Raw genomic sequence first — 26,869 nt, forward strand, 5'->3', positions numbered from 1 at the left:
CACTTGAGGTCAGGAGTTCATGACCAGCCTGACCAACATGGTGAAACCCTGTCTCTACTAAAAACACAAAAATTAGCCAGGCATGTTGGCATGTGCCTGTAGTCCCAGCTACTCAGGAGGCTGAGGCATGAGAATTGCTTGAACCTGGGAGGTGGAGATTGCAGTGAGCCAAGATAGCACCACTGGTGACAAAGCGAGATGAGTGAGACTCCATCTCAAAAAGTAATAACAATAATAATAAGTGTGATCTGGTCTGAAGATACAGGTTGCTAATGTACTACACTGGCTTATGTGAAAATGTCACAGGGAAAAATCTTCTTTCTGATTTCTGTTAGAATGATCACCTGCTTCTCTATAGTCTCTTTGCAACTACAAATAGATAAACCAAACGTTTTTGTTTTTCATAATGCGCCTTTAATCCCATGGCTTTTGCTGAAACTTGGCATTTATTCAAATGGAGATTACTTTCCACACAATCTTTTTAAAGAGTTCTTATCTCCATGATTCTCAAGGCCAAGAGGGAAGATTGGGTTTCTTGCTGAAACCACTGTTCCTATGAGTCCACTGGTGGAATGTTTAACATAAGCTTTAAAAGGATGACTTCACTGGGTGACAAGTGGGAAGGAAGCGTTCCGGACAGAGATCAGTGTGTACGAAAATTTGGAGTGGTCGAGGTATATGGTAGGTTTGAAGAAAAGCAAACAGTCTGGTATGACATACAACTAGCATATAGAGTGATGGCAGAATTTTAATGGGAAATAAAACAAAACATTAAAAAGGTTAAAATAAATTTTCACTTTACTCAAATGTGGTTAGAAGCCATTATTGGAACTGTATGGACCATGCTTTGGGAATTTTGTGAGCTTCTTATTCTCAGTCACCTTCATCTCTATTCCACTACAACCATGCAAGGAGCCATTTTCAAGTTAGACCCTAGCGTCATTCAAACCTGCTTTACAACCAAAATTATCACCGCATCCTGAGGCTTCTCATTTCCTTGCTTCCACTGAACTTTTAGCAGGACCTCAGTTGCCTGGCCTCTCCATGTCCACACCCTCTCTCACTCCTTCTCTGTCTTGATGTCTCCCCAACAATCACAGGCTCCATGGGAAGCATCTGGGATGTGTCTGTCATTGCTCTCTAAACCTTCTAGTTTTTGACCTTCGACTTTCCAGTACTGGAAAGCTCCATTTTTCTACCTTCTTCTCCTCTAGCTGTAAGGTTATTAATCGACTTCAAGTATTTATTACCTAATTTTAGCTATATATTTACTACTGCTCTGCTGCTTTTTCTACATTAATTGGTGATTTTTTTAAAAATCATATTTGACATACTGGTTGCTCCCAAATTTTTCCCATCTCTAGATTTTATACTCCGAGTAATGCCATTTATATTTATTGATAAGTGAATTTAAGGCTATTCTAAATTCTCGTTTAGAGTTGTCTTTGCTTCCAATCACTTTTCAAACATTTTTCATTCTACTACCCTAAAGAATCAAGGAAAGAATGCAGGAAATGACAACACGCTGTAGGTAATGCCTACCATTGGTGTAGCATTTACCATATCCAACCTCAGTGTTATTAGTCCTGGATGGTCTATCTAAAAATTTTTACGTTCTTTCCACTTTTCCTTGACGAACGGCAAAGGAAAAGGGGACGAAGGAAAGAAACAGTAGCAGGTACTGTTTTTACAATTCCTTAGCTCCTCTCAGTCATTTGAGAAAACGTGTGACTGCTCTGCATGCGTTTCAACAAGCACGCTCTAAAAGCTATCTTATTTCCATCCATCCGGGTCTTCTGAAGTTTCCTCTTCTCTGCCCTTCTGTGCTATGGTGGCTTAAAAATTGTGCGGCCTGATGTCTTTCCAAAATCCTAGAAGAAAAATGGGGACACTGACAACCTTTCTCCTCAAACTATAACACTCATGTGGGGTTGTAGCCAATTGCCAACTCACGGAGGGTGGATCAAGAGTATGGGACTTTTGCCCTTGCTTTGTTTTTTGGCTCTCTGCTTTTCTGGTCTCACTTAGGGGTTGAACCAAAATCTGAACAGTTCTGCTTGTTTGAGGATTTCAACCAAATATTTCCCATCTTAGGTCTGTATCTACATCAAGATTTCATCAAGAAAAAACAAGCCGTTCTGTAAAGCTCAGGTATAAAGAGTTTAATATAAGAATTAAGGGCTTTTACACAGAAGAAGCTATACAACGTAATTTACATAATGCAAAATGAAAATGTGTGGTCTCTTGTTCAGATTTTTCAAGTGATAGCAGAACATTTAGCCAAACTTAGAGTCTGTTGTGTGTTGAATTGTGTCTTCAAATTCCTATGTTGAAGTTCTAACTCAGTACCTCAGAATGTGAACTTATTTGACAACAGGGCTATTGCAAATGTAATTACTTAAGAGAAAGTCATACTGGAGTAGGTCGGGCCCCTAATCCAATATAACTAATGTCCTTATGGAAAGGGGAAATTTGAACACAGACACATATACTAGGAGAATGACATATGAAGATGAAGGCAGACATCGGGGGGGATGCTTCCACAAGGCAAGGAATGCCAAAGTTTGCTACAAAACCACCAGAAAACTAGGGTAGAAACATGGAACAGATTCTTCCTCGCCACCCTCAGAAGGAACCAATCCTAATGACATCTTGATGTCATCTTGTTGCCTCCAGAACTGAGAGGAAGACCAAGCAAATGAGTACAAGCTCCTTCTAAGCTCAGGGCACTGGATGATTGCAAAGGTAGCATGCTCATAAAACCCATGAAGCTAGCTCTGCTTGGACATGTTTGGAATAGATGAGGAAAGGAAATCAAAGAAGTTGCCAGCAAAAGTCTTAGCTCAAAACGCCAAAGTAGGAGTTTTTAAAAGGCTCCTATAAAGGTGCTGTAATTCTGAAGAATCTCTGAGAATGTTCAACTATCCCATCTTACAGAGTTAAAATTAGTGGTTCTCTAAATACCTTAGGAAGCTGCCATGAATCACACCTGCCTGTGTGTGAGACTGGTCAGAACAATTTCCACAGAATCATAGCTTCTCTCCTGCCTTCTAAACCTGGAAGTCCCTCTCGTTGGCAACTCAAACCATGAGCTGTCTAGAGAAGATTTGAGAAAATGTACTACCTGGCATCTCCTCCTTGAAAGGATGTCTTCTTAGGAAGGAGTGATAACCATGCTGATTTGATAATAAGATAATCCAGGATACTTGAACTGATGCTTCTTGCACTTAAAGGTCACACTCTAGGGTCACTTTTGTTGAGTTCTAACTGACAGTTTCTCCCCATGGTATCTTTTGAATAGATGCCTAGGTTACAATGGGGAATAGGAAATAGGGCAAGAATGGCCCTGGTCCTTCTCGTACCTGAGGGATATAAGGTGAAGATTTTCACCAAGGGGGACTCTCGTCATATCAGTTAATAAACCTTGCTGTAAATAAAAGGAGAAAAGGAGAATGATTTTGTAAGGAAGAAAGGAAAAGAAAAGAGTAAAAGAGAAAGGAGGAAGTGGAAAGGGAAGAAAGAAGTGAGCTAAGAAGCCTTTTCCTGGAATCCAGAAAGCACATTGTCAAGAAAACGAATATGAAATGGGATAGCTTCTTATCTTAAATTAATTATCTGTTCTATAAAAAAAAATGAGCACTCTTAGATTATTTATCACAGATATTCTTTCTCTATCAAAACCAGTGAATTTGGGAACATCTTCTAATTTCACTTTTTACTTGGTACTTTAGAGAAAGGCATGTAATTTCAACCCTTCTTTGAAATTATAATTCTAGAAATATTTGGTTGCCAGAAAATTTCTAAACTTTTCACAGTTAGTGAAAACTGGGTAGTTCAAAGTGGAACTATCCCTGACTATCAGGAATTAGCAATCTGATGTCTTAGGTGACTGTGGTGGTTAATATTGTCAACTTGATCAGATTGAAAGATGCGAAGTGTTGTTTCTGAGCATATCTGTGTGTCTCTGGATGCTGCTAGTGAGATTAACACTGGAGTCAGTGGACTGGGAGAGGAAGAACTACCCCGAGGAGGACCCACCTACAGTGTGGGCGAGCATCATCCAATCAGCTGCCAGCCCAACTAGAAAAAGCAGGCAGAGGAAGGTGGAAGAAGCTGACTTGCTGAGTCTTCAGGCCTTCATCTTTCTCCCTTGGATGCTTCCTCCCCTCAAACATCAGACTCCAAGTTCTTCAGCTTTTGGACTCTTGGACTTACACCAGTGGTTCCCAGGGGCTCTCGAGCCTTCACCCATGGACTGAAGGCTGCACTGTTGGCTTTCCTATTTTTGAGGCTTTTGGACTCAGACTGAACCACTACTGACTTCTTTGCTCCTCAACTTGCAGATAGCCTATTGCAGGACTTCACCTTGTGATCATGTGCGTCAATTCTCCTTAATAAACTTCCTTTGATGTATATATATATATCCTATTAGTTCTGTCCCTCTAGAGAACCCTGACTAATACAGTCACCTATATTTATGTATAAATGTCACTGCAGATATTACTGCAGTCTTAGTAATAATGAGTCACCAAAGTTCCTGAGGTCAGAGAAATATGTTTAATCCTGTCCTATACATTTTTTTGGGGGGATGAAACTTCCCCTCATCCTGTAAGTTTTTGCCACTACCCTTCCTGTTTTCTTTTTTCCATACTTAACTATTAACCAATTCCAACAGAATTTTGATGTATGGATGAATTTTTTTGATAGAATTTCACAGTAAAATTTTTCCATTTCTTACTGTAACTACATCCAATTTCTATTGCTATATAGGGTTATAATGACATAGTGTCATACTTAATAACACCAGTCATACAATGAATGTTTCTAAATTTAAGGGACCACACAGTTCAGGCACTTTTTGGAAAGTTGATTAATTGTGTATACTTAATGGCTGTAGGCACTTGGCAGCAAACATCCAAATAAAAATGAAAAATCGTAGTCAGTTATCCAGATGTCTTATTCGTGAAGCCAAGTATCAGTAAATGCAAAAATATCTGAATGACGGTCTGGACTTTTATCACTTGTTATCTGGCTATTTTGGCATAATGCAGACATAGACCAAATCACTTTTGTCTATTTCTATAACAGTAATAAACTACAATAAGAATCATGAGGTAAGCAATGGAAAGAATAATCAAATAAGTTACTCCAAAAGTAAATAGTTGTTCGAATTGCAATTGCAGTTAAACTATTGATTCACATTCCTATATATGCACTAGGCCCACGTTAAAGTCAAGGTATTTGAGCTATAACATATAAATGGAGCTGCAATATTTAAAATGTATTTCTTATGCATTACGAAGTAATATATAAAATGCATATATATAATGCGTATATATGTAGTATATAAAATGCATATATAAAATGAATTTATGGATTCCTAATTAATTTATGGATTAAAATGAATTTATGGATTTTATTTTAATTATCAAAGATAAAATTTAGAAAAACATAAACAAGTTTTTTTTTTTTTTTTGCATTTTAGGTTTTGGGGTACATGTGAAGAACATGCAAGATTGTTGCATAGGTACACACATGGCAGTGTGATTTGCTGCCTTCCTCCCCTTCACCTATATCTGGCATTTCTCTCCATGCTATGCGTCCCCGACTCCCCACCCCCCGCTGTCCCTCCTTATTTCCCCCCCCACAGACACCAGTGTGTAGTGCTCCCCTCCCTGTGTCCATGTGTTCTCATTGTTCAACACCCGCCTATGAGTGAGAACATGCGGTGTTTGATTTTCTGCTCTTGTGTCAGTTTGCTGAGAATGGTTTCCATGTTCATCCATGTCCCTACAAAGGACATGAACTCATCGTTTTTGATGGCTGCATAATATTCCATGATGTATATGTGCCACATTTTCCCTGTCCAGTCTATCATCGATGGGCATTTGGGTTAGTTCCAGGTCTTTGCTATTGTAAACAGTGCTGCAATGAACATTTGTGTGCACATGTCCTTATAGTAGAACGATTTATGATCCTTTGGATATATACCCAGTAATGGGATTGCTGGGTCAAATAGAATTTCTATTTCTAGGTCCTTGAGGAATCGCCACACTGTCTTCCACAATGGTTGAACTAATTTACACTCCCACCAACGGTGTAAAAGTGTTCCTATTTCTCTACATCCTCTCCAGCATCTGTTGTCTCCAGATTTTTTTAATGATCGCCATTTGAATTGGCGTGAGATGGTATCTCAATGCAGTTTTGATTTGCATTTCTCTAATGACTAGTGATGATGAGCATTTTTTCATATGTTTGTTGGCCTCATGTATGTCTTCTTTTGTAAAGTGTCTGTTCATATCCTTCGCCCACTTTTGAATGGGCTTGTTTGTTTTTTCTTGTAAATCTGTTTTAGTTCTTTGTAGATTCTGGATATCAGCCCTTTGTCAGATGGGTAAACTGCAAAAACTTTTTCCCATTCTGTTGGTTGCCAATTCACTCTAATGACTGTTTCTTTTGCCGTGCAGAAGCTGTGGAGTTTGATTAGGTCCCATTTGTCTATTTTGGCTTTTGTTGCCAATGCTTTTGGTATTTTGGTCATGAAGTCCTTGCCTACGCCTATGTCCTGAATGGTTTTGCCTAGATTTTCTTCTAGGGCCTTTATGTTGTTAGGTCTTACATTTAAGTCTTTAATCCATCTGGAGTTAATTTTAGTGTAAGGTGTCAGGAAGGGGTCCAGTTTGTGCTTTCTGCACATGGCTAGCCAGTTTTCCCAAGACCGTTTATTAAACAGGAAATCCTTTCCCCATTGCTTGTTTTTGTCAGGTTTGTCAAAGATCAGATGGTTGTAGATATGTTGTGTTGCCTCCGAGACCTCTGTCCTGTTTTGGTACCAGTATCATGCTGTTTTGATTACTGTAGCCTTGTAGTATAGTTTGAAGTCCGGTAGTATGATGCCTCCTACTTTGTTCTTTTTGCTTAGAATTGACTTGGCTATGTGGGTTCTCTTTTGGTTCCATATGAATTTTAAGGTGTTTTTTTCCAGTTCTGCGAAGAAGGTCATTGGTAGCTTGATGGGGATAGCGTTGAATCTGTAAATTACTTTGGGCAGTATGGCCATTTTCACAATATTGATTCTTCCTAACCATGAACATGGAATATTTCTCGATCTGTTTGTGTCCTCTCTTATTTCGTTGAGCAGTGGCTTGTAGTTCTCCTTAAAGAGGTCCTTTACGTTCCTTGTTAGTTGTAGTCCTAGGTATTTTATTCTCTTTGTAGCAATTGTGAATGGCAGTTCGTTCTTGATTTGCCTCTATTTAAGTCTGTTATTGGTGTATAGGAATGCATGTGATTTTTTCACATAGATTTTGTATCCTGAGACTTTGCTGAAGTTGCTTATCAGTTTCAGGAGGTTTGGGGCTGAGACGATGGGGTCTTCTAGATATACAATCATGTCATCTGCAAATAGAGACAAATTGACTTCCTCCTTTCCTAATTGATTACCCTTTATTTCCTTTTCTTGCCCGATTGCTGTGGCTAGAACTTCCAGTACTATATTGAATAGGAGTGGTGAGAGAGGGCATCCTTGTCTAGTGCCACATTTCAAAGGGAATGCTTCCAGTTTTTGCCCATTCATTATGATATTGGCTGTTGGTTTGTCTTAAATAGCTTTTATTATTTTGAGATACGTTCCATCAATACCCAGCTTATTGAGGGTTTTTAGCATAAAGGGCTGTTGAATTTTGTCAAAGGCCTTCTCTGCATCCATTGAGATAATCATGTGGTTTTTGTCTTTGGTTCTGATAAACAAGTTTTAAACCACCAGTTTAGCTTTATATGTTAATACTTCACAGAAAATACAGATAGGTAAAATATCAAAGGACATAATCCATTGTCATATAGGGAAGGGCACCACAAAAAAGTGAATTGACAAGAACTAGACTAGAAGGAGACAAGAATTGTGGAAACACTGACATTTGCCAGCTGCGTGACACAAGCAAGTCAGTGAAGCTCTTTGAATCTCTCTTTTTCTATACCTATAAATATAAGGAGCTAAATAAAGGAAGGCAAGTGAAACTACCTTGTCCCGCCCATCTATGTGATAGGTATTCAGAAAGTGCCAGTTTTCTCCAAACAAAGAGCTCTATGAAAATCCACATTGACCAAACATTCCTGAATGAGCATACTTCACTTTACATACAGTCATGATAAAACAGTGTCATTTTAGGGGTAGCAATTTTGCATCTTATAATTACTGAGTACTAACACATTATCATTTTAGTAGCTATATCTGTTGAAGATAGTTATATGAAGAAATGTTTTAAGAGTTTATTTTTGTCTTTCATACACTCTTGAAAAAATAGAAAGATATATATATATATATATGTATTATTGTTTCATTTTATGCAGGAGAGATTAAAACATTAAACATTGCTGAAAAGAATGTTACAAAAGAAAAACTAGAATGAGAACCCAGGTGTTCCATTGGCCAATTCCATGATCTTTTATTTGACCTTGGTTATGCCAAGTAAAACAACTATGGAAAATCTCATTCACAGACTGGGTAAGAAATAACCATGCCACAGAGAAAAAGCCATTTATCTAGAAACAAGTACTATTGTAAAACTTTCCATTTTTACAGACATAAATTTAACTTTTAAGTTTTTCAAAAAACAATCAAATTTAATATGCTGGCTTCTCTTTTATGTTGGGTATTTGTAGAATCTAATAGCAGTTGTAAATAATCGATGGTGTTAGACTATCCTGCTGCATTTTCTGTCAAGGAAAATCGGCACGAATCAATCAAACTACTGACTTCTGAGTTATTTAAAAATCTTTCAATATCATTTTAATATATAATTTATTATTTGGGATTAGAAACATAAATAAAGATGGGTAAGTATAAATATTCCTCCTTTTGTGTCTTTTAAAACATATGCAAATGTGATTATTGTATATCAAATACTATTTTGACATTCAATAAAATAGTTTGTTATTTCAATATTACTACAACTTGTATAAATCATAAACTTCTTTTGCTTAGCAAATAATACTTAACCTACTAATTTTGGGGGAAGAAGTATAGTTTTTTTCATGTAACATTATCTTAAAATGAACTGTTAATAGCTTCTAATGATGCCATTAATTATATTGTCACAAGTTTTTTGTATTTAAAAGTAGTATTTTACAAAAAGAAAAATTAAGATAAAAAAATAAGCCCTTAGATAAATAACTGCACATCCTATATGTACAATAAATTTTTTGTGGGAAAAAAAAGTGTTTCTTCTCTAGCAAATACTTAGTATGTATCAGGTACTATTATAAGTACTTTCGAACACATTTAAATATTATAATAAGGGTCCCCTGAGATAATTGCAACTATTGTCATTTTTCATGTGAGGAAGCTGAAACATGGAAAGGTTGAGAAACTTGCCCAAGGTCATACAGTGATTAAGTGGCTGTGCCAAAATCCCGACCCAACTGTCTGGCTTTGGAATCTGAGCTCTCACCCACTATTCTCTCTGCTGCTTTACTAAATTAAGTGCTAAAAATAATGGAAAAACACCAAACAGCCACTTTTAGGCTTCCAACAAAAGTGCAGTTAACAATAACCTTTGTTCTAAAAATGGCTTATTTGTTTTCACCAACGAAACACCACAAGCTGTTGCATGCAATAATTCTTTGTAACAGCTGCTCTGCCTTGTGCAACTTCCCACACGCACACCAAAAGTTACTATCAATTACAATTCAGGGGGAAAATTATTTTGGGTAACAGAACAAATTGACAAGTACTCTAGTAAACAAAGCATTGCCAAATTGCTAAAATATGAACACTTTACTAAAACTTTTTCTGTTTTTTCTGTGCTGACTTTTTTTAAAGGTGTAAACTGTGAATTGGAAATTGACGAATGTTGGTCCCAGCCTTGTTTAAATGGTGCGAGTTGTCGGGATGCTCTGGGAGCTTATTTCTGCGACTGTGCCCCTGGATTCCTCGGGGATCACTGTGAACTCAACATTGATGAGTGCGCCAGTCAGCCGTGTCTCCATGGAGGGCTGTGTGTGGATGGGGAAAACAGGTACGTTTTCTCTGGCCTTGGGTGATTGGCTTAGAACTCCCTGACCAAGAATTATGTTACCACTCTGGTGAATTTAGAGCTCTCACATTCTCGGCTTAAAATCCGGGGGTAACTCTATACATCCACAGATGAAAACATTCAGATTTCACTAAAAAAGGTAACCTTTGGAGACCATCTGTCTCAAGAGGGAAGATTTTACAAGTCATTCTTGTAATAGTTTAGAACTGCTTATCCTATGGAAAATAGCCAATTTTTCAATTCCACGAAATAAACCTGCTGTAGATAGAAAAGGTGCAAAAACAAAGCTGGAGATTATTCTATATGTGTATTTAAGGTTGTATCTATATGTCAAGGATATAAATCAGGTGACAACAATAAATCCTTTAAAAATGTTATATAGACCATGTTGGAAAGGGTGGTGATACTTAATTACTTATATCTTGAATTAATTTCCATGTGTTTGGGGAATTGGCTGAGTACTTTTGAGAAGGCATAATGGTGAGAAATAGCTATGTGATTCTGCATCAAACTGGTCTGTCATTGGCTTTCGGGCAAAAAAGAACAGCAATAAATTACATCTCAATATGATGACTATAATAAACGGTCTAACAGTAATTAAGCTCACTTTAAAAAGAACTTTCTAGTACTTATTTAAGCCACAATATACTGAAGAACTTTCTAGTGCTTATTTAAGCCACAATACTGAGTTATAAAATGCTTAACAATTTTTAACAAGATTGGCACTTAAAATTATCTTGTTTGATCCTTCAACAGCTCAGTGGAAGGCAAGATGCATATTAATGTTTCCGTATGACAATAAGGAGTCTAAAGTTTAGGGAAGTGAGAAGACGCCCACGAATTCACACAATTAATTCTCTGCAAAAGAGGACCAGAATCCAGGTTTCCTTTATTTAGTAAATAAGACATAATTTATCTCAAATCTAACTTCAAAGTGAACAGAGTCAAACGGAGAGCAATAAAAGGCACACATGCATCGAATATTTGCAACAAAATAATAGATTTTTTTTTTTTTTTTGAGATAGAGTCTTGCTCTGTCACCCAGGCTGGAGTGCAGTGGTGTGATCTTGGTTCACTGCAACCTCCACCTCCAAATTCATCAAGCAATTCCCCTGCCTCAGCCTCCCGAGTAGCTGAGATTACAGGTGCCTGCCACCATGTCCTGCTAATTTTTGCATTTTTAATAGAGATGGTGTTTCACCATGTTGGCCAGGCAGGTCTCAAACTCCTGACCTTAAAAGACTCCCCTGCCTTGGCCTCCCAAAATGTTGGGATTACAGTTGTGAGCCACTACGCCTGGCCTTCAAATTTTAAATAGAACAATGTGTTGTACATTCTTTTGTCAAATATAAAATATAACTTTTAATAACATTTTGTGTCTTGTTTTTGACTTTTAGTTGTACCCCAATAATGCTCTACATTCCTGGAGACAGGTAACTAGCCAACACAAAGACAGACCATAATGGAAGTTTCCACACAATACCTCCAGAGGAAAAGGAGGCTCACCCTCCATACTTCACTGTTTCCAAAAAGCATCAGATCCAAAATGACACACGTTTTGATTCCAATGGAAATGTAAACCAAAATAAGGCTGAAACTTTGCTACCTTTTATTCTCCTCACTTGAATATGCCATGAATAATTTCCTTATTGGACCATTATTTCTTATTGCCTAAATGTTGAAATTGTAGTCATAAGGTCAACTCAAAACAACCTAACTTTATTTTCCCACAAAAATTTAAAATGTTTGCTATGAGATATATGGGAAAATCAGAACTGGAAAAAAAAAAAAAAAAGAGAGAGAGACCAAAGGAATTATGCAAATGGAGCTTCTAATTCCATGAACTGAGGTCTTCTAGCCAGCCAGCCAAGCCCTTTGAGTACAGTGTTCTTGTCGCTAATGTTTTACCAGTACTCGATATTTAGTAGGTTTTTTGAGATGGAGTCTCACTCTGTCACCAGGCTAGAGTGTAGTGGTGTGCAGTCTCGGCTCACTGCAACCTCTGCCTCCTGGGTTCAAGCTCTTCTCCTGCTTCAAGCTTCCCAAGAAGCTGGGACTGCAGGTGCATGCCACCATGCCCAGCTAATTTTTGTATTTTTAGCAGAGACAGGGTTTTACCATTTTGGCCAAGATAGTCTCAATCTATTAATCTAGTGATCCATCCACCAAAGCCTCCCAAAGTGCTGAGATTACAAGCATAAGCCATCATGCCCCGCCTTTTAGTAGGTATTTTTTAATTGAACAAATGGATTTGTGAATAGATTTCTAACAACACATATGAAGATTATAGTCACTTATAACATTTGCTTTGGTGATAAAAACACAAAGCCATAGCGAAGAGGACTCTACCTGCTTTATAAATTCATAGGTATTGTTTTCCCAAGACCCTCATTTTGCCTAAGCTGGTGTGCAGGTCTATTTTTTACAATACTAAATCCTTGAGGAGACCCACATCTAAATTAAAAGTCTCCTCAATAAAATTAACAACTTTCTTCACTAGATTTGTATTTTGGGACTATTTGATAATTCCACTCAATCCCTGAATAATTAGAAATAGCAAGGCTTAAATATTCTTGCAAGCTAAAAATAAGAAAATGTCATAAGTCACAATTCACTTAATGAGGGCTTTTCCTGAGTTTTTCATAATTTATCGTTTCCCTTCTCATATGAGACCTTATTAATGGGCTCTCTGTATAACAGAGAGGTATAAATCATTCTCTACCACCTTAGAAAAATTAACAATTTTATTAAGTGCTATTTAGTAGCAACATATTTAGTACATTTGGATACGTGGGATACTGTGTTTATTCTTTACATGCATACTTAATTGTCACAGTAACTTTGAAACATAGGTACTATATTCAATTTATAAATAAAGAAACTTAAGTCAATAGTCATGGTTTGCATAAAGATGTGCTTTAAAATTTTTTAAAGATAATAAGACATTAATATGAAAATACATCATGCATTCAGTCCTGTATAGCTAATTCCCCATAGTTTTGGGGGTAGTAAGACTATGCCATGGGTCTTGGGTTGATGGACAGATGAAGAAACAGTATAAAGATATCTGATCTCAATATGACCAACAGCTGACATGAAAATTTCATTTACTCTCCAGATATAGCTGTAACTGCACGGGTAGTGGATTCACAGGGACACACTGTGAGACTTCGATGCCTCCTTGTTGGTCAAAACCTTGTCACAATAATGCTACATGTGAGGACAGTGTTGACAATTATACTTGTCACTGCTGGCCTGGTAAGTGACAAAATATCTTCCACCAATTTTTTTTTTGTTTTGCTTAGAATAGAAACATATCACTTATAGCAAATGAAACTAAAAATTATTGTTAAATGTTTTAAATCAATTATTTATTCTAGCTATTATTATTTAATTTTATTCTTTAGTGCTCACACAAACTTACTGCTATACTAAATGCTGTCTAAAGTAGATTACCAAGCTGCCCAATGATCATAACCCTCTAGAGGAACAGAGGAGAAAAAAATTAATGGAAAGATGAAATTCAGCATGATCTTCACGGAGAAAAATTCACTGGAAGATACTTTCTTTTCTTGCAAGATGTTCTCTGATATGGCAGGAACATATAGAAACCCATGAAATAATATTAAACTATTAGGAACTTGTATTCTCTTAGGCATTTGTAATGTAACAGGTTATATTTGTTAATATAATAAAAAGTTAATTATATATAAACCATAACTAAAGTTTACATATAGAGGATAATTAGACTTGAGTGTAAAGGTGATACAAGAATCAATAGAAAACAGTATGTGACGTTTGTGTTACATTACAGGCCATAGGTAAATATTGATGCTAATTTTGGTTAACCAACTGCCTGACATACAGCTTTACACTGTATACTAACATTTTGGTCAATGACAGGCTGCATATACGACTGTGGTCCTGTAAGACTATAACGGAACTGAACAATTCCTGTTACCTAGTGATGTCATAACTGTCGTAACATTGTAGCATTCATTGCTCACTACCCATGGGATCGTGGTGGTCCCTCAGGAAGTATTCCAGAAGAAGGCATTGTTGTTATCTTAGGAGATGACAGCTCCATGCACGTTATTGCTGCTGAAGACATTTCAGTGGGACAAGATGTGAAGGTAGAAGACAGTGATATTGATGGTCCTGACTCCATGTCGGCCTACACTATGGTGTGTGTTTGGATCTTGATGTTTAATAAAAAGCTTAAAAGGTTAAAAAAAATTGAAAATAGACTAAAACATATAGAATTAGATGTAAAGAAATTATTTTCTACGGCTGTATAATGTGTTTGTGATTTAAGCTAAGCATTATTTAAGATTCCAAAGGTTAAAACATTTGAAACAAGTTCTAGTACATTACGGTTAGTTTATTATTGAAGACAGAAAGTTTTCTAATCCTAGAGTAGCGTCACTATACAGTATTTATAAAATCTACAGTAGTATCCAATAATATTCTAGACTTTTATATTCACTCATTACTCACTGACACTCAGAGCAACTTCCAGACCTTCAAGCTTCATTCATGTTAGTGCCCTACACAGGTGTACCACTTAAAAAAATCTTTCATACTGTATTTTTACTGTACTTTTTGTATGCTTAAGTATGTTTAGATACACAAATGCCATTGTATTTCAATTGCCTGTAGTTTTCAGTACAGTAAAGTGCTGTCCAGGTTTGTAGCCTAGCAGCAATAGACTATACCCCAAGCCTAGGTATGTAGTAAGCTATAACATCTAGGTTTGTGTAAGTACACTTTATAATGTTTACACCATGATGAAATTGTGTAATGACTTATTTCTCAGAACACATGTTTATCTTTAAGTGATGCATGACTATTTTTTGAATCTAATTCTTGTTAGGATTTTATTGATAAAAATAAAAGATACAGTATCGCCTCTCTCTTCTTGCTTTATTTACTTGGAAAATGATAAACTTATAATTACTCAAGGCCTAGTTTTATAAGCTTACTGATCATCTGTCTCTCTCTCGCCACTAATTTTATTGTCTAAGAAAATGATAATTCCGTGGTTGAAAAGGAAACATGGAGACTAGAGTCAATCCAATCAGTATCAGCTTCTGCTTGAAAGATGTCCTACTGCCTAAGACACGTTTGATATCTTTGGTTAAATATACTTTATAGGAAAAATAAATGAAAATATAAAAGGAAGTTTGGGATGCTACAGCTTGGAAATTTATATACGGTATGTCTTCCCACCTGCAAGTAATGAATGAGGAGTATTGGCTATCCTTTGCTCATCAACTTGACTTAAACACTGAAAATTTTCCAAACTACGTAGTTTCATGTTCTTGCCACCAACCAACACTCATGAAAGGTCTCTGTCCAGAAGCAGAGGGTGGAGCGGATGATTTAGGAGTAGGATATATTCCCTGTTTATTAACTGAAGGAACTCGAGTGAGTTTTCTCTTAATCTTTTTCCCCATCAGGAAAATAAGGATCAAAATACTTCACTTGTAGTATTATTATGAAAAGTAAAATTATAAAAATAAAGCCTGGAACATATTAAGCACTCAAAAAAGGGCAACTGCATAGCAAGTTCTACACCAAGAGGTGGAAATTATGTATGAGGGCAGGACTTTGTAATGGAGTCAGGCAGTTAAGAACATCTACCTCAAGAAACCCGAGTGTATGTTCCATTCATTCATTCATGGGTTCCATCATTTAAGCCACAAGGATTTCAGTGGCTAATACAATAGAGATCTGGGAATCAAAAACGTATGGTTCCTTCCTTCAAGGAGCCTAAATTCCAGTAGAGAGACATAGGTCAACATCTATAGTACAATTTTTGGTACAATAAGAGACTATAATAAATTCTGTAAAAATGAATAGAGAAGAAGTACAGAGGTAGCGTGACCAAAGGCACCATTTTAGATAAGCTAAAGATGACTGAGCAGGTTCCATAAATGTACTCACTAGCTGTGTGACTTTGGACAAATTACTGCTCTGATCCTCAGTTTCCTCATTTATAATATCCACAAGATAGAGTTGTTTCAGAGATAAATCCAGTAACATATATAAAACTCCAGGCTTATCCTGGACCACAGTAAGCACTAAATAAAAGTTAAATGAGTATCAAAATTATGAAGTCGCATAGTCCTTTACTTAAGAAATGAAGAGAGGAAGGCAAAGAAGAAAGAAAGGAGCAAGAAAGGCGGCAGGCACACACAGAAAAAAGCACGTCCTGCGGGGAGCAGTGGGTCACACCGGTAATGCCAGCACTTTGGGAGGGCAAAGCAGGCAGATCAATTGAGGTCAGGAGTTCGAGAGCAGCCTGGCTAAAATGATGAAACCCCATCTCTACTAAAAATACAAAAAAAGAAAAAAATTAGCCGGGTGTGGGAGTGCACGCCTGTGGTCCCAGCTACCTAGGAGACTAGAGGCAAGACAGTCACTTAAATCCGGGAGGCGGAGGCTGCAATGAGCCAAGATCACGCCACTGCACTCCAGCCTGGGCAACAGAGCGAAACTCCATCTCAAAAAAAAAAAAAAAAAAAAAAAAAACCCGAAGAAAAGAAAGAGCATGTCTAATTGTGGAACTGTGAGTGATTGTAAAAATGCTGGACTGTGTAGGGCTGGAGGTAGAGAGATGGAACTGGGGAGCAGAACTGAAGCCATATCACAAAGCCCTGCCAACTATGGGGAAGAGAAGTAACAAAATCTGCTTTGTTAATTTCAGAAGAGCTCCCTGGCTTTGTGGCAGATGTGAGAAGAAAATAAAACTAAAGGCAGGGAAATCTACTGAGAAGATTCTTCTGTAGTTTGAGGAGATGAGACTGTTTGCTAGAACTAAGACAACAGTGGTCGGAGTGCGGTGTGGGGTGCGTAGTCCTGAGAGTCACGTGGGAGGTGAAACTCACGTGGGCAGTGAGGAAAGGGCACAGGCTTAGGACAGTTCTGCCTCTGGGTTTCTGCCCTGGGTTACGCATGGATGGTAATTTTGCCTAGATAGAACATCCTGAATACCTTTGTAACCTATCTTACTGTTGTGTACAAAGATAAAAGTTAACGCTACAAAGTAGTCTATATCTAAGAAAAGGAGACCATTTCTTCAGACATGACTCCACTACCACAGAACAATGGCGAGAATCCACTCCTATAATTGACTAGGGTCCTCATTTCAGAAGTAATTAATAATTACAAGAAATGCCAGTCACCTTAAATGCTTACCTTAAAAGATTTCCTGATACCCAGATGTGATTGGAATTGTAACAAACAAGCATAATATAAGAAAGAAGCCTGGGGATGTGACTTTGTATCATATTTTTTCTTTGTACAGAGTTTTATAGAAAAACTTGTTATAACTATTGAATATAGCCTTGACTGAAGGAGTCTATTTATATACATGGTTAAAGAGAGCAGCAAATAAAATCCCCACAGGGCCTCAGTGGTGGGGACAGGACTGGCAAGACTATAAATCAGGACCTTCCAAATGTTCACGACTGGAATGAGATAATATATGAGCCGGAAAAGCAAAAAAGGATTTATGACGGTTCTAAATTCCTCCCTAACCTGGCTTATGTGTGTCTCGAGTCTGGGAATGAGAAGAAAATTGAAAATAGTTCAGCCTTTCTTTAGTAAGGCCACTGTAGCATAACAAATATCAGTTAATAAAATCTTATTGTAAAAACTATTATTTAATGTATTTGAAGAATCTTAGGTATGAAATAATAGTATTCAAAAAGTAGACATCCAAGTTTAAGAGACTCTGAGTGATCTTTGCGGGGGGGTCACTCTAAAGAATTCTTGGGTCTTGATCTGACATGTTCTTCATGTTCTTTTAGTTCCCTTTTTTTTTTTTTTTTTTTTTTAACTCTTTCATTCTAGTTTCTTCTTCAGACGGTTGAGAAAGGCCCCAAGGGTCATATGTAACAAATATATTACACTGTTGAGCTGCAGAATTTATGTTGTCGTTATGATTTAACATATGATCTCATTTAGTTATTTAAATTATTAATATAAAAATGAGCAATCACATTATAATCTTATTATTTGCTTATTAATAGTCAATTCCCTGGTTTATGTGCTAAACTAGGATTAGAATCTAAATTGTTATTTTCAATCCTTGATTAGTACTATTGAATGAAGGGCTATCACTTACATATTGCTCAGTACTGGAGTGGTAAATAAGATAAACACAGTCTCTGTTTTGTGAAGCATACAGCCTGCTGAGGGAGGAAACCATATACACAAATAAATACATAATTAAAAATTACAATAAGAACAATGAAAGAAAATAATTGGGTGGCATGAGAGAAAATAAGGGGATTTTATTTATATCTGTCCATGATGGAAAGTTATTCTGAGAAAGTAATACAAGATAAAGTCTGAAAACTAAGAGTTAGCCAAGAAAACACTTGAAGGAGAGTTTTCCAGAAGAGAGAACATCATGAAGGCTGTGAGAACGCAGTTTTTGAGGTTCTATTAAAGATTTTGATTTCCATTCTATGTGAAAGGGGAAGCTGTTGAATGCTTTTAAAGTAAAGATATACTGTGATTTAGTTTACAAGTTTTATAACTCTCAACTGTAAATTTTGTTTCCAGAACATTTCTCAGCAGAGTTAAATGATATTGCAAAGGCCCTTAGGTGACTGTGAAGTTGAATTATGTTTCGTAAAATCTTCAGGCTGGGTGCGGTGGCTCATGCCTGTAATTCCAGCACATTGGGAGGCTGAGGCAGGTAGATCACCTGAAGTCAGGAGTTCGAGACCAGTTGGGCCAACACTGTGAAACCCTGTCTCTACTGAACATGCAAAAATTAGCCGAACATGGTGGTACACACCTGTAATCCCAACTACTTGGGAGGCTGAGGCAGGAGAATTGCTTGAACCTGGCAGGCAGAGGTTACAGTGAGTCGAGATCACACCACTGCTCTCCAGCCTGGGCAACAGAGTGAGACTACATCTTAAAAATATATATAAAAAACAAACAAACAAAAAAAACCTTTATACACATCTCTTACCATGTTGCAAAACAGTTAATGTTATCCTATCGACCGTCGGTGTTACATTTGCAGCCTACTAAATTTATATTTTGGAGCTAGCACTGTACACAGTATATAAATACTCTTATAAATCAATATGAAAAACAGTCTAATGAAAAAACAGGAAAACATATGAAATGGTAAAAAAAAAAAAATCCCCAAAATGTTAAGCTCAATAGTAACTGGGGAAAATGTAAACCAAAATAACAGTAAGATACTAACTGGTAAGAAATTTTATATTAAGTGATAGCAAACATTGGCCAGCGTTCAGAGCCACATTCACAATCATCCACTGCTGGTAATGTGCAAATGGTGCAACTACATTAGAGATGTTTGCCAGTTTTTATTAAAATTTAAAAAGTATGTAACTTATAACCCAGAAATCGCGCCTCTAGTCATAAACTATAAGGTTATACTCAAGCACTTACACAAGCAGCCATGTATAATGATAGTCATTGCAACATTGCAATAGCAAAAATAGATATAAAACAAAGGTTAAACTGTAAGACAATGGTTAAGCCATGGTGCATCCGTATTCTGAAATATTTGGCAGTAGTTAAAATTATGTGTTAGATCTTTATTACTAACATGGTAGACTGTACAAGGGAGTAAACAAAGCAAGTTGCTAAAGAATGCAGATAATATGGTTCCAGTTATGTTAAAACATGCATACCCTAAAACTGTGTATATTTCTTACGGTTGCCCATATTTAAAAGCAACTATAAAGCAATGAAAAAGTTCAAGTAGGGAACTTTCAATTATATTTAATATTTTAATTATTTATAAAGTGACAAATCATTTATGTTTTACTGTTCTTATTCCTGGTCCTAATAAAATCATCCAGCTAAGTCCATGCAAATTTAAAACAACCTATTTTACTACTTCATTGAGTGTTTGAAAATCAGGATTTGGCTTTACTTTGAGTTTTAAGAGAAGGATTTAGTTTGGTTTTGTGAATATTTGCTGACTTTTCAGCTATTCTCTTGAAATATTTTTAATGCAAATTCACAAATGAAGAATATTTGAAAATGTGGAGGCTTTCATTAAAATGTTCAGGTTAAATGCAGGTTATCCTGACATTTCATTTTATTTCAAGTCTTATTAATCAAATTGTCTTTAAAAAAATGTTGGTCAAAATTATTTCAGTGATTTTATTGCTTCTCGTATTTGTTTCCATGTAAGCCTCCTCTTACCGGATTCCCCTTACCAACTCCTCGAGGGCAGGCGCATCAACTTGTTAACTGATGCCAGTATAGTGGTCAGCCTCCTTTTAGGCAGACGCTCTACAACTCAACACTTTCGACTTAGCAGGTTCTCTGGATTTTTATCCTGCAGGATACACAGGTGTCCAGTGTGAGATCGACATCAACGAATGCAGTAGTAACCCCTGCCAGTCTGATGGGGAATGTGTGGAGCTGTCCTCAGAGAAACAATATGGACACATCGTTGGACTGCCTTCTTCTTTCAGCTATCATGAAGCCTCAGGTTATGTTTGTGTCTGTCAGCCTGGATTCACAGGTGAGGCCAAGGAGATGGGATATGACTTGACTTTCTGGCATGTCATGGCAGACCATGGATTTAACCAAATGGTGTAGTAGCAGGAAGACCCATGCTGTGTAAACTCTGTTGCTGTGGTGCAAAGGGTCCCCCTTGTGGGCATGAAACGTATCTTGTTTCACAGATCAGAATTCCTCAAATCATGAGAGAAATGTTAAAAACAGGGATAAAAGAGATACGAAAGGGGCGACATTTTTATATGTTATTCTGGGAATTGAAGTGCATCTCAGGTTCTTTACCTTATACACAGAAAATGTTGAATTTTTTATGCTATCAAATTTGATAACGATGTCAAATTTTATGTTATTCAAATTTGCTGAAAAAAGTGATTGTACTTATATTTACACTGGGAAAAATGAACTAGCTTCAAGTAATCTTCCTCAATGATTCTGTAAAGTCATTCCAGATATCAAATTTATATTACTCTTTTTTTTTTTACAACTTTCTTACCTAAAACCCAGAGGAAATTTGCATTTATGTCTTCCAGTGAACAGTTTTGTATGTGTCTGCTTCCTGTTCTGAAAATTTTCAGAATTTTTGAGACAGTCTTCAATTCATTAATGGCTAACAATTTACCCACACTTTCATTGATATCACTGAGAAAATCAATTACAATCTAGATTTCTATGATATTTCTTTCTCAATAGATTAAGTGATGCCTCTGGAAAATATTTCAGTTATTGTTGGGGATTTCTGAGAAAAGTAAATGAGACAGAAGAAGAAGGGGGTGTCTATTTACACTTAGTATTCTCTTTCAATGTTTCAGTTTTGAAGTTTAACGGTCTTTGATTTGTGGCAGAGTTTGCTGCAAGGTCGATACAGAAAATGTTTATTTCCTTATTCACTGACCTTTCAAGGGAACCTATAGGAAAAAATTCCCTCAGGTGTCAATATCAGGAAAGTGATGTTTTCCCTGAACAACTTCTATCATGCATGCTTCCTACCCTAGTTTAAAAAATGCATGCAAATAAGTCTTGATGTGATTAAGCTGAGTAAATGCATGAAATAAATCTTGTAATATATCATATTTCCCAATTATGTAAGCTGCTAGAAATAAATATGAGAGCTGCAAACATATAGGTCTTTCTGAAATATATTTATGTATCTACTTCACCTCTGGGGATATTTAAATTTCCTGTTTCTGTTTCTTACTATTGCCTCTTTTCAAAAATTTGTTTCTAAACTTTTGGTCTAGTGTATGCATTTTTGTCAGCTCCTTTATATTTTTCTGGGAATAAGGTGAAGGCATTATAAATAGTTTTTTAAATATTGGTTTTCGGGTCATAAAGGGGTGATTCTGTCAAAGTCATTGCTAATATTGCCTCATCAAATAAAAGGAAATTGGTGACCCCTTGAATCTGCAGATCTAAATAGGAGAGGCAATAGAATGTTCCAGAAAAAAAAATGTTGGCTTGATTTCTGAAGAGCTGCCAGGAATGACTATATGAGTTAAGATGTCCTGGCTGCCCCAAATCTCTGTGGCTTAATGAAATGGTTTATTTTTCACTCATGTGAATTTCAAAACCGGATTCTCATCATCAATTGTCCTACAAACGGTGATTCAGGGTCACAGGCTCCTCTATGTTTTTCCCATGCTTCAAAATGTTACTTCCAAAGTTGCCGGGAGCTTCTGCAGCAAGCCACTGGAGAAGAAAAGAAAATGGAGCAGGACACCTGCAGGTTTTACGGGCCAACCACTACCAGTAATGAATATCTCTTTTACCCACATTTCATTGGTCAAATTTAATCCCGCAACTACATTTAACTGCAGAAAAGACTGGAACATCTAGTCTTTGTGTGTACCTAAAATGAAGAGAAAATAAGTTTTGCAAACAGGTAACCAATTTGACATAAGACCTAGAACTGGTACACGGGGGGTACAAATCTAGACCTTCTGATTCTAAGTTAAGCCTCCAGCCACATTTGTTTTTATGTCTGCATGTGTTTTTCTATATTTCATTTTAAATAACTTTTTAAATGATAATAGTATACTCATGTGCAGTTTTAAGGCATACAAGGAGGCCCATGTATACTTTACCTAATTTCCCCAGTAGCACCATGTTGCAAAACTATAGTTCAGTATCAGACTTGGATATTGACATTGACAGAGTCCATATACAGAACAATTGTCATCACAGGGATTCCACCTCTCTCCTTCCCTGCCTCCTCATCCCTCTTCCCTGGCAAATACTCATCGGTTCTGCACTTGTAGAATTTTGTCATTCCAAGGATATTAATATAAATAGAATCATGCAGTGTGTAAACTTTTAGAATAGGGTGTTTTTTTTCCATTCAGCATCATTCTTTGGAGATTTATTGAGGTTGGGTGTATCAATAGTTTGTTCCTTTTCATTGCTAAGTAAAATTCTATGGTATGTGTATATCAAAGGTTTTTCAATCATTCAGCCATTGAAGGCATCTAGATAGTTTCAGTTTTCCACTACTATACATAAAGCTTCTAGAAAGATTGTTGTACAGGCTTTTGGTGTGACTATGAGTATTCACTTCTCTGAGATAAATTCCCAAGAGTAAAATTGCTGGTTCCTATGATAGCTTCATGTTTAGTTTTCGAAGAAACTGTCAAACTGTTTTCCAGAATGTCTATACCATTTTGCATTCCCACCAGCAATGTATGAGTGATCCAGTTACTTTGCAGTCTCACCGATATTTAATGTTATCATTGTTTTTTTTTTAAATCAGTCATTTTGATAGATATGCAATTATATCATTGTGGTTTTAATTTGCATTTCTCCAATGGCTAGTGATGTTGAACATATTATTATATATGCTTGTTTGACATCTGTTAGTCTTTTTCAGGAAAATGTCTCCCCATGTTTTTTTTCCTATTTCCTAGTTGCTTTTGTTTTTTAACTGTTGAGCAATTTTGCACATACAGACCCTGGGCATGTTTTTGCAATGTTATACCTGAGTATTTCATTTTCTTTTGTAGGATAGTAAATAGTATTCTGCTTTTAATTCAGTTTCTACATATTCATTGTTAGTGTTGGGAAAGGCAGTCTTGTGCATGTGGCCTTTGAAACCCCTACTCATCCACAGAAGAATGGGCCTTGGGCCTAGAACATTTCCTTCCCAAGAGATAAAGAGTCCTGGCAGCCCATGCTGGATTTATCACATTGTGTGGGAATATCTTTCCCTGTTTCGGACCCAGTGTGTACACCCTTGTTCTGCTTAAACATGTGTATTATATGGCACCTAGCCAGCCTCACTGCTATATCTTTCTTCTGTGGGGAGGGCAAAATTTTCTTCTGCTGCAGCATGAAAGGGTTGCAGGCTGCCAACTGCCCCACATCTGCTGCTAAGAAGGCCTTGCTGTTTACGAGGACTGACGCCCACTATAGAGCTGACCCTGCTCTCTCTCTTCTCTACGTGAGTAAAGTGTTTTTCCATCTAGTACTTGATTGTATGTGTTTTCTTTGGTGACTCCAATACCAAAATGCAGTGGCCAAATGTGTCCATACTTTTACTTCTGGTAATAAGCAACAGATGCTACTTGCTAGAGAGCTAGAAATATCATTGCTTGTGTGTTAATTGTATATAGTGAGACTTTGTTTAATTCGCCTATGAGATCTAGGAATTTTCTTTTTGTAGATTCCAGGGCATAGACGATTACGGCGTCTGCAAACAGGAATGGTGTTATTTCTTCCTTTACAATACACATGCTATTTATTTTACTATGTTGAAGAAGAGTTGTGAGAGCAGATATTTTGCTTCATTCACAATTTTAGAGGGAAAGCAGTCTTTTACCATGAACTATGATCTCCATAGAATTTTTGGAAAGTAGTTCCTCTCTATTCCTAACTTGCTAAGAGTTTTTATCATAAATGGGTATTGGATTTTGTCAGATGCTTTTTCTGCAATTGATTTATCATGTAAGTTTCTTATTTAGCTTGTTGATGTGGTAGATTGCACTGGTTCATTTTCAAATATTGAACCAGCCTTGCATATCTGAAATAAATCCTACTTGGTGTATTTTTTTCAGTTTGCTGATGTTTTGTAAGACTTTTTGCTTCTAAATTCGTGAAAGGTTTTTGTCTATAGTTTTCTTTCTCTCTCTTTCTTTCTTTTTTTAATTTTTGTACTGTCTTTGTCTGGTTTTATGATCAAGGTAATATTTACCTCATAAAATAAGTTGGGAAATGTTTCTTCATTTTCTATTTTTTGGAAGAGAGTATGTAAAATTGATGTTAATTCTTTAAATATGTAGTAGACATCTTCAGTGAAATCAACTGAGCCTAGAGATTTCATTGTCTGGATCTTTTGAATTGCAAATTTAATTTCAGTATTCTTATAAAACTATCAAGTTTACCTATTTTCGGTAATTTGTGGATTTCAAGGGATTGGTCCATTTTTTTCCAAAAATTGTGTATTTTGCTGTTGTTGGGTGGAATAAAAAATTCTGTATATGTCAATTAGATCATGTTAAGTGATTGTATTGATCAGTCTTCTATATTGCTGATTTTTCTATTCAATTTCTGAGCGTAATGTTGTTCATAGTAGTGCCTTGTTACCCTTTTAATGACTGCAGATTCTGTAATGATTTCTCTGTTTCATTCCTGATTTTGACTATTTATATCTTCTCTCTTTTTTTGTCCATCTTTTGACAGATTTGTCAATTTTATTGATTTTTTTTAAAACTAGGTTTGTGTTTTATTAATTTTTCTCTGTTTTCCTGTTTTCAAATTTTATTGATTTCTGTTCTTTTTTATATCCTTATTTCTGCTTGCTTTGGGTTTATTTTCTGTTTTTTTTTAATTTATTTTTATTTTTCTAGCTTCTTGAGACAGGAACTTTTATTATTGATTTAAGACCTTTTCTCTTTTCTATTTAACTCCCAATCCTGCTTTAGTAGCTGCATCCCATATGTTTATATGCCATATTCCCATCTTAATACTATTCTGTGTATTTTTAAATTTCCTTTTTGACCTCCTTTTTGATACATGGATTACTTAGAAATAAGATTTGTATTGTTTAATTTCTTGTCAGATATTTTTCTCTTATCTTTCTGTTACTGGTTTTCAGTTTGACGCCATTGTGATTAGAGAACACACTCTGTATAATTTCAAATAATTCAAATTATTTCACATTTGTCGGGCTTTTTTTTTTGTTTTGTTTTTGATCTTGGTAAATATTGCATGGTTGCCTGAATAAAAGTTAAAAACCAATATACGTTCTGCTGTTGTTTAGAGGCAATTTCTATATTGTCAATTAGATCCCACTGAATGATCAGATTGTTCACATTTTCTGTATCTTTACTGATGTAGAATAAGACTGTCTAGCAGTCCTGTTACTTGGTTAGAAGAGAGGTATTAAAGTCCCCACCTATAATTATGGATTTGTCTAATTTATTCTTTCAGTTCTGTCAATTTTTCTTCACGTATTTTGAGGCTTTATTGTTCAGTGTCTACACAGTTAGGGTTATTATGTCTTCCAGGTGTGTTGATCTTTTTATCACTATGCAACGATACTCTTTTTTTCATATTCTTTTTTTGCTTTGAAATCTATTCATTTGGTATTGCTATGGCCATTCCTGCCTCTTAAAAATTATATTTACACAGTATATATTTTTCCACCCTTACATTTTCAACCCACTTATGTCATTAAATTTGAAATGAGTTTCTTATAAACAGTATGTCAAATAGCAAATAGCAAATTGTTGGGTCATGTTTTTAAATTTACTTTGCCAATTAATTTGCCTTTTAATTTTGTATTTAGGCCATTTATGTCTAAGTAATTATTATTATAGGGCTTAGCTCTATGATTTTATTATTTGTTTTCTGTTTGATTCATCTCTTTACTTCCTGTGAGTTAGCTGACTATTTTTAGGATTGCGTCTTGATTTCTGTATAGTGTTTTTAAATATATTGCTGTGTAATTTTCATAGTAATTTCTCTTGGTATGACTGATCACAGCCTATTGGTTTCAGTATTTTACCACTTCAAGTGAAGTATAGGAATTTTACTTCTATTTAGGTTTTCTTTTTGCCTTCTCCACTTTAAAATATTGTTTTGAGGGTTAGATGGTGTTATAATTTTTATTTTAATCATTACATATAATTTAGAAAACTCATGAAATGGAGGATACGCCATTGTGTTTGCTAATATTTCTATTCTCCATTGTTTTGTCCTCTCCACATTAGGCCTCAAGATTCTTTATTTTAAAAAATTATTTTCTTTAGGTTTAGAGAGCTTTCTTTAGCCATTCTGTGAGGGTAGGTATGCTAGTGACAATTTCTTTTGGTTTTCCT

At 36.1% G+C, this 26,869-nt stretch overlaps 1 protein-coding gene across 1 annotated transcript in view; it reads left to right on the top strand.

Annotated features, from left to right (window-relative positions):
* The window catches only part of CRB1 (crumbs cell polarity complex component 1), a 214,225-nt gene that overhangs the window by 72,547 nt on the left and 114,809 nt on the right, over window positions 1-26,869 (top strand). Inside the window, exons 3-5 of the mRNA XM_032288618.1 lie at window positions 9,821-10,016; window positions 13,153-13,292; window positions 20,383-20,565. Of these exons, the coding sequence (XP_032144509.1) occupies window positions 9,821-10,016; window positions 13,153-13,292; window positions 20,383-20,565 (519 nt within the window). The remainder of the gene's footprint in view (window positions 1-9,820; window positions 10,017-13,152; window positions 13,293-20,382; window positions 20,566-26,869) is intronic.

This window comes from Sapajus apella, unplaced genomic scaffold, assembly GCF_009761245.1.
Source record: "Sapajus apella isolate SASKATOON/1434 unplaced genomic scaffold, GSC_monkey_1.0 scaffold22, whole genome shotgun sequence".
Classification (NCBI taxonomy): Eukaryota; Metazoa; Chordata; class Mammalia; order Primates; family Cebidae; genus Sapajus; species Sapajus apella.